Below are 8,607 nucleotides of genomic sequence, written 5' to 3' on the forward strand. Positions count from 1 at the left end.
CGTTAACACCACTCCAGAACTAAAGCCTTTGAGAACCAGTACCCTTTTCCATACCTAAATAAGAGTTCGAAATTCCAACTTCATATGGCTGCTGTGGGGAGTAAATGACAGGAGCCAAGTACATTAAGTATAGACAAACGTTAGTTTTAGCGTCATAACAAATCAATGATCAAAAGTGTTAGATATTATCAAAAAGGCGCTGTACTACGCTCAAATCACTATTTCGGGAAGATATGCAAGTATGGAGTGGCCAGAAGTGAGAGGAAGGCGCTCTGTTCAGAGGACACAGAACTCCACACACCATCCCACTTCGCATCTGACTTGAACTTAGCCCTCCCACTCCGCGGACGCAGCACTCCAATTCGTCCTGTTACTACGTCTGCCGCTACCTTTCCTCTTCTTGGCCAGTGTTGCCTCCACAGGTAAAGGCCCAACCCAGCGCTCTTCGTTCTCCTCATCGTTCTCTTGGGACACTGCCACTGCCACTGCCAGCTCTCTTCCGCTGAGTTCTGTTTTTTCCGATTCCTCCGGGTCCCGGCGCCTTCTCCGTCTCTGCTGCGAGTCGCTACCACTTTCCGCCGCCATGTTGTTCGCATCGTCGGAAAAGGCGCGACACACAGCTCGGCTACCAATCCCAAAGCAGCGGCGCAGTCTTCTGTCAGCGTCCGAGCGAGTTTCGGGATTGGCTGGGGTGGGCAGGAGCAGATCCAATGGGCATGCAGCGCGCGCAGATGTCCCGGGCTAGCGGGCCGTGACTACGCAGCGCGGAGACGACCCGGAGCTTGTGGCGCTGTGGTGGTATGGAGCTGGGCCGGGGAGGGCGCCGTAAGGGTTGAAGCTTGTGGCGCTATGGCCCCGAAGGTGGAACCCTTAGCCAGCGAACTGGGTATCTGACTTCCAAGCCAGGCTTTGAGCCCCGTTCTCCTCTGTTTCCCGCGCGCCAACGCCAGCTCCAGAACCTCGCCAATTTCTAGAGAAAGATGGAAGGGTGGAGACAGAAGGAACAGGTTAACTTGCGGTTTCCTTTTGGATGCACTAAACACGTTTTCTCTCCTGACCTTTTTTTTTCTCTCACACACTCTCTGAAGAAGGTGGCGAGTGCTTGTTGCTGTTTCCTAGGGTGGGGTGGAAAGCAGCTACTTCAAGTAACCAAACTGATCTAGGGCAGAACGGATCACCCTTGTGTCTTCTTCCTGGTATAGGAGTTCATCTCCTAACAATCATCTGAACTCTTTCTCCTCCTTCTCATCTGTCCTCTTCATTTTTAAAAAATTAGGTAAAAAATACCTAACATAAAATATATTAATCCCTTTTTAAAAGATGAACTAAATACAGCTTGTCAAAATGACCTCCCTGAAACACTTTTTTCTTTTAACCGCAAATACTTTTGCACCAACCTAATCCTCGTGGTAAATCTCTAATTTTGCCTTCAGATAGGCACCACGTACAAGGAAGGAACTGCCCCGATAGTAGGCACTTTATTTTATTTTGTTTCAAAGGTTCGCATTATTTGACCATTCCTTCTAGCAAGTCTCATTTCGTCTCTGCTCTCTGCTCTCATGAGACCACTTTCTTTTGTGTCTCACAAATTTCCCTTGTTCGTTCTTGCCTCCCAGTCTTACGTTTTTATGCTTGAAAGTGTTGTACTGGCCCGAGCATAGAAAGTCAACACCGAGACAAAAGTATGCCAAATTGCAGGGTCTTTATTGCCAGAGGCCACGGAGGACTCTCCAACCCATGGCCCCGAAAGGAGGGTGTCAAGACCCTTTATACCCGTAAAAATCACCTTGGGAATGAGGGTGAGGGGCGGGGGTGGGGTGAGGGGCTTCAGACATTCCGAGGGCTAGTGGATTCTGTAAATCACCTTCTGGGCGGAGATGAGGGTGAGGGGGCTCCGGACATTCCAGTGGATTCCTGAGCGAAGATGAGGGTGAGGGGCTCCGGGCATTCCGAGGGCCAGGGGACTTTTTGACATTCTGGTTGTTACTTAAGTGGTTCACAAAAGTCAAGATTAGCATTTGTTTACACATTGTCTGGGTAGGGTGGCGATTACAGTCCTTAATTACGTATTCATATTTGGGTTATAGAGAGCAGTTTCAACAGAAAGCTGAGGTATGGTTGAGGTATGCAGTTTTATGGGGCTTTTTACCATGTCATGAAAGCACCTCCACAGCAATCTAGCCTTCATGTTTACATCTTCTCATCTTTCTAAGACTGTAGCAATAATGAGGATGAAGATGATGATAATAATAAAACAGTGTAGCTAGTTAACATTTATTAAGTATTATTATGGAGTAATTCCTTTCTTCCAGGTTTCTCTAACCTTCACTATCCTGAATTCTGATAGTACTTGAAGACAGTGTTGTATACTTCACCATTTCATAGCTCTTCTAACTGCCTGAAATCATACCATATATTTAGTTATCCATTTATTTATATTGTCTCCCTGAGAATGGAAGCTCTATGAGTACAAAGGCTTTTTCACCTACACAGCTATAGCCAGTGTCTGACCAATGGCACACATTAACATATTTGTTGAATAAGTGAAACATTTTAGAATGATGTGGGTACTTTTTGCTTATTTCATGTATATTGATCTTTTCCCAATTAGTGGTGCGAGTTTCTTTAAGTATAGTATTATCACTAAATAAAGAGATGTTGTTGTTCTTCAATTAATGAATAAGTATTGTAGTCTTAACTGGGGACCTCAAAAAGTTAACTTGTTCCCTTTCCAGGAAGATAGGTTTAAAGACACAAAATGTAGGAAAGGGATAAACTGTTAAGTAAGTAAGTGCGTGTGTGTGTGTGTGCGTGTGTGTGTGTGTGTTTTAAATAAACAACTGAAATTTATTTCCCACAAGTCTAGAGGCTGGAGATTTAAGATCTGGGTGCCAGCATTTTCTGGTTCTATTGATGGCCCTCTTCCAAGTTGCATACAGCTCACATATTGCATTCTCAAGTGGTAGAGAGCAAACTCTTAAATGTTTCTATATGTTTTTATTTTAACGCCACATTGAATTGTCAAGCCAGGTGATTTGTTGAGTGTCTATCCCCCACCCTCTGTCCCCACCACATGTGCAGAGTTCCGCATTACTTTTGCATATTGATAATGCATATTAGTGGTCAGTAAACGAATATTTGTTTTGACTTTTTTGCTTACAAATTGGTAATGACTGATTTTGGCTTTGTGAACTTAAACTGTATCTTATGGGTATAGCAGGTGGGATGTTCAGCCTTCTAGTTGACGTTCAAATTGTTAATAGTAATGTTAATAGCTAAGACCAATAAAGCTCTTTATATGCTAGCTACAGTTCTAATATATATACATATATATATATATATATATATATGCGCTCATTTAATTGTCATAACAACGCTAGGAAGTATGTAATATTATCTTCATTTTATAGGAGAGTAAATTGTGGTACAGAAAATTTAAGTGACTTGCCCAAGTCTCACAGCTTTTAAATATCAAAACTGGGATTTAAACCTATGTAGTCAGTTTGCAGAGTTCATACCTTCAAAGTTTCTTTTTTTTTCTAAGTAGTGTGGCAGTAAACATCATTGTGTAGACTTATGCGGACATATCTATATTTAGGATTATTCTTAGAAATAGAATTTCTGGGTCAAAATAAATGCATGTAAAATTTTGATGGATGTTATACAAAGTGGTTGGTCCACCAACAATGCAAGTCTCTTATTTCACATGCTTACCAGTATTTCTTATCAAATTTTAACATTAGTGCCAGTCTGAATGAAAACTAATGCTTGTTTGATTTGCATTTTCATAAATTGTATATGAGCTTATGAATGCACTTTTTCTATATTTAAAAGGTTTTGTTTTTTCTTTGAATTCCTCATTTGTGTCCTTTGCTTGTTTCTATGGAATTGTTTTTGTTGTTTACCTTTTTATTGTAAAGTCAAATGCAGACACAAACCCACACAAAATAAATGTAAAGTTTATGAATTATTATGCCGTGAACACCCTTACCATCATGCTAGTCAAGAAATAAAGCTTTGATAATCATCTCAGAAATCTCTCCATTTGGCCCATCCCAGCCACAACCCTTCTCTCCCTTCCCTTCTTCCTCCAAAAGTAATTGATATCCTGACTTTTTTGGTAATCTCTTTTTTTTTTTTTTTTTTTCTTTTTTTTGGTGAGTTGTTTGGTTTTTTCTTATCAATTTATAGACACTCGTTACACATTAAGGAAATTAGGTCTTGGGTTGTCATATATGTTACAAGTATTTCTCCTAAGTTTTGGAGTTTTAAATTTTAACTTCGTTGATGAGATGTTGTCTATGCAGAATTAAAAAAAAATTTTATGTCAAGATTTTACTTAGTTTTGCTTAGAGAGGTGTTTCCTAATCTAAGATTTTAAAAGTTTCTGTTTTCTGCCTATTTTTTATGATCTCTATTTTGGATTTTTTGAGGCAGTGAGGAGTGATGTAAAGATTGAGGAATGAATTTAGACTTTTTTTTCCTCCCCAAATACCATTCAGTTTGTTAAAAAAAAAAAAAAAAAAGGAAGATTTATATGAACTAAAATATACATTTTAAAAAGCAGTATTATATGTAAAATATGTATTTATTTGGGGTTTTTTTCTCCTTGCTTTGCATTGTCATCTCTGTCGTATGTCATGTGTCCATATGTATGTGAATCTAGAAAGTCAAGAAAAGCTTTGTATTGTGTTCCATTGCTCAGTTTGCCTACTTATATGCCAATTCTACATTGTCATAATAGTGTGTGTTACGGCCTCCCATCTTATTTTTTATGAGGATCGTAGGCCAGTTTTGGCCCTTTGTGCTTCCATGTAAATTTTAGGATTTGCTTGTCAAGTCCCACAAAGAAACAATAACTTTCAGGATTTTGGTTAAGATTCTGTAGATAAACTTGGGGCAAATTTACATCTTTACAATTTGAGTCTTCCAGTGCATGAATATGACTGTATCTTTCTGTTTACTTAGCTCTGCTTTAGAACTTCTCTGTTAATGTTATTGATTAAGCAGAATAAAGTGCAAAAGTTACATATCAATAAAAATACTGAGGCGGAATGTTCTGGTTTGCATTTGATGGGGGGTAGACATTCTCACCATTCTTTATTGTACTGTTTACCTCCTTAAAATTGCCCAATTTTGAATCTCTTTCTACCAGACCCCACCCCCTTGTCATTCTTTCCAGGAATCATCTAGCGAGATTGTTTTACTCATCCTCATTCCTTGAAGATTTTTAGCTCCTGGCTCACTATCACCCTTGACCTTCTCTCCCCTAGTGATTATGTTCTCTCTCTTGTCTTAGCTGCTTATTCCTATGGCCATTCTTTCACTTTGTCCCTGTCTACACCTGTGTTGCTACACTGTAGAAGAAAACAAACAGCCATGCTCCAGTTTCACTTTAAACCCGACTACTAATCTCAGATGAGTCTGTAATGCTACTACTGAGTAATCCTATAACTTTATCTTCTCCCTTTTTTATATATATCTATTTTATACATCTCTTTTCCTGTGCTCTTAAACTGCAGTTCTTTTTCCCCATCCTCATTCATAGCTGATGACCTTAGTTACCATTTTATTGAGAAAAAAGAATCCACATACAATTTCTACAGGTTCCTAGCAACACGTCTACTTACCTACCTGCATCTACACTCTTGATACTTTGATGACCCTTTCATTAAAATGGATGAATTGCATGTCCATTTATTTTAAGCCAACCCCTCTTCTTATGTACTAGATCCCATTCTTTCTTCTCCCCTTTCTCTCTTATATTAGCAACATTTCCTTCTTTTACTGTACCATATAAAGATGCTGTATTTTCTCCCATCTTTTTTTTTTTAAAAAGTCTCTTTTAACCCTGTATCTCCCTCCAGCTAATAACTGTATTTCTCTCTTTCCTTTTAAAAAAATTGTGTGTGGGGTTTTTTTGAAGTAGGGTCTTGCTTTATCACCCAGGCTGGAGTGCATTGGTGTTTTCATGGCTCACTGAAGCTTCAGTGTCCTGGGTTCACCAGGTTCAAGTGATCCTCCCACCGCAGTTCCTGAGTAGCTGGAACTACAGGCATGTGCCGCCACGCCTGGCTAGAGAAAAAATTCTTGAAAACATTTTATATTCTTAGTATATTTAATTCCTTGCCTTCCATTCTCTCTTGAATCCACTCCAATCAGGCTTTTACTCTCACTGTTCTTCTAAAACTACTCCTGTAAAGGTTACCCGTGGGCTTCATTTTTGTATGTTAACTCCAATAAAATTGTTGTGATAAATTATCCTAGAATGTAAAGGTGTAAAACAACTGTTTATTACGCACAAGGGTTTTGTGCATTTGAAATTCATACAGGACACAGCAGGGGTGGTTTCTCTGCCCCACTGTTTCTGGAGCCTTGACTAGAAGATCAAAGCCTACGGGCTTAATCATCAGAAATGATCATGTGTATTTCTGGCAGTTGATACTAGCTTTTGTCTGGGAACCTCAGTTCGTTTCCACATGGACTTCTCCATGTGATCTCTTCCTTTTGTGCTAGTTTGGGCTTTCTCATAACATGGTGGCTGAGTTGCAAGGGTGAGTGTTCCGAGAAAGAAAAAGCCAGAAGTTAGCTATATTGCCTTTTATGACTTAGTCTTGAAAGTCATGTGGTGTCATTTTCGTTGTATTCTGTTTCTAAAGACAGACACAAAGTCACAGTCAGTTTCAAGGGGAGGGGAAAAAGACTCTGCCTCTTGATGGGGAATGCAACCTGAAATATTGCTGCGACTATTTTTAGAAAAAACAGTTTGCTTATCCATATTACTAAATAAATTGTCAATTCTGTGTAACTTACTTGACTTGTCTCCACTATTTGACAGTTCATCATTCCTTCCTTGAATACATTCTTGGATTTTGGGATATCATGCGCTTAGTTTTCCTCTTAACTTACTGTGTGACCCTTTTCAGACTATTCCGTTTGTTCTTACTCATCTCAATATCTCCTGGTCTGAAGATCTTCCCATTCCTAGCTGTGCAGTCTTACCTTTCTCATTTCACCCAGCCTTACAACTGTAAGTACAGTCATGTATTACTTAACGGGGATATGTGTTGATAAATGCATTGTTAGACGATTTCATCATGTGAGCGAGCACAAACCTAGATGGTATAACCTACTATATACCTAGTCTGAATAATGTAGGTAATTGTAATCGAATGGCATTTGTATATTTAAACATTTCTAAATATAGAAAAGGTACAGTAAAAATGTGGTATGAAAGATAAAAAGTGGAACACCTGTGTAGGGCTTTTACCATGGATGTAGCCTACAGGACTAGAGTTTGCTCTACACGAGTCAGTGAGTAGTTAGAGAATGTGAAGGCCTAGGACATTACTGTACTCTACTGTAGACTTTGTAAATACTGTACAGTTAGGCTATACTAAGTTTATTTTTTTAATTATTCAATGATAACCTTAGCTTGCTGTAACTTGCTTTATCCTTTTAATTTTTTTTAACTTTTCAACTCTTGTAATAACAGCTTAAAACACAAACATTGTCTATACAACAATATTTTCTTTCTTTTCTTTTCTCTCTCTCTCTTTCTTTCTTTCTTTCTTTCTTTCTTTCTTTCTTTCTTTCTTTCTTTCTCTTTCTCTCTCTCTTTCTTTCCTTCCTTTCCCTCCCTCCCTCCCTCCCTCCCTCCCTCTCTCTCTCTCTTTCTTTCTTTCTCTCTCTTTCCTTCTTTCCTTCTTTCTTTCTTTTCTTTCTTTCTGTCTTCCTTTCTTCCTTTCTTTCTTTCTTCCTTTCCTTCCTTTCCTTCTTTCTTTTCTTTCTTCTTGACAGTTTGTCTCTGCCACCCAGGCAGTGGTGTGATCACAGCTCACTATAACCTTGAACTCCTGGGCTCAGGCGATCTTCCTGCCCCAGCCTCCTGAGCAGCTAGGGCTACAGGAGTGTGCCACCTCACCCAGCTGATTTTTAAATTTTTTGTAGAGATGGAGGTCTCGCTATGTTGCCAGGCTGTTCTGAAACTCCTGGACTCAAGTGATCCTACCACCTTGGCCTCCCAAAGTGTTGTGATTACAGGTGTGAATCATTGCACCTGGCATATTTTCTTTATGTCTTTTTTTTCTAGCCAATTTATTTTTATTTTTTACTTTTTAAACCTTTTTGTTAAGAGTGAAGACACAAACACATTGCCCTAGGCCTAAGCAGGGTCAGGACCCTGAAGACATCAGTAGGCAATAGGAATTTTTCAGCTCCATTGGAACCACTGTTACATGTGCAGTCTATGACCACAATGTCATTCATTATGTAGTGATGTCATTATCTGTGTGATGATGGCTGTCAAATTTATATCTCTAGCTCAAAACCTTGAACTATAGAAATGTGTATCTAATTGCTTATCAGCAGCTCCAATAATTGACACCTCAAATTTAGCATATCCTAAACTGAGTGTTTTTTTTTTTCTCAATTTTTTTTTGTTGCATTTTAGGTTTTGGGGTACATGTGAAGAACATGCAAGATTGTTGCATAGGTACACACATGGCAGTGTGATGTTCTGCCTTCCTCCCTATCACCTGTATCTGGCATTTCTCCCCATGCTATCTTTCCCCAACTCCCCACACCCCGCTGTCCCTCCCCTATTTC

At 39.4% G+C, this 8,607-nt stretch overlaps 2 protein-coding genes across 3 annotated transcripts in view; one reads left to right on the top strand and one right to left on the bottom strand.

The window, feature by feature from the left end:
* The window catches only part of PPWD1 (peptidylprolyl isomerase domain and WD repeat containing 1), a 25,547-nt gene extending 24,892 nt beyond the window's left edge, over window positions 1-655 (bottom strand). The window contains exons 1-2 of one of the 2 annotated variants that reach the window (XM_017537864.1): window positions 390-458; window positions 55-91 (exon numbers count right to left, since the gene is read on the bottom strand). In XM_017537864.1, the coding sequence (XP_017393353.1) occupies window positions 55-91; window positions 390-458 (106 nt within the window). Of the gene's footprint in view, window positions 1-54; window positions 92-389 lie in introns of both variants that reach the window. The other variant, XM_017537862.1, reaches the window with a different exon arrangement.
* A 46-nt stretch (window positions 656-701) lies between these two features.
* Window positions 702-8,607, top strand: part of CENPK (centromere protein K) — a 47,958-nt gene continuing 40,052 nt past the window's right edge. Inside the window, exon 1 of the mRNA XM_017537832.2 lies at window positions 702-798. The gene's annotated coding sequence lies outside the window, so the exon portion shown is untranslated. The remainder of the gene's footprint in view (window positions 799-8,607) is intronic.

Source organism: Cebus imitator, unplaced genomic scaffold (genome assembly GCF_001604975.1).
Source record: "Cebus imitator isolate Cc_AM_T3 unplaced genomic scaffold, Cebus_imitator-1.0 Scaffold107, whole genome shotgun sequence".
In the NCBI taxonomy this organism is placed as follows: domain Eukaryota; kingdom Metazoa; phylum Chordata; class Mammalia; order Primates; family Cebidae; genus Cebus; species Cebus imitator.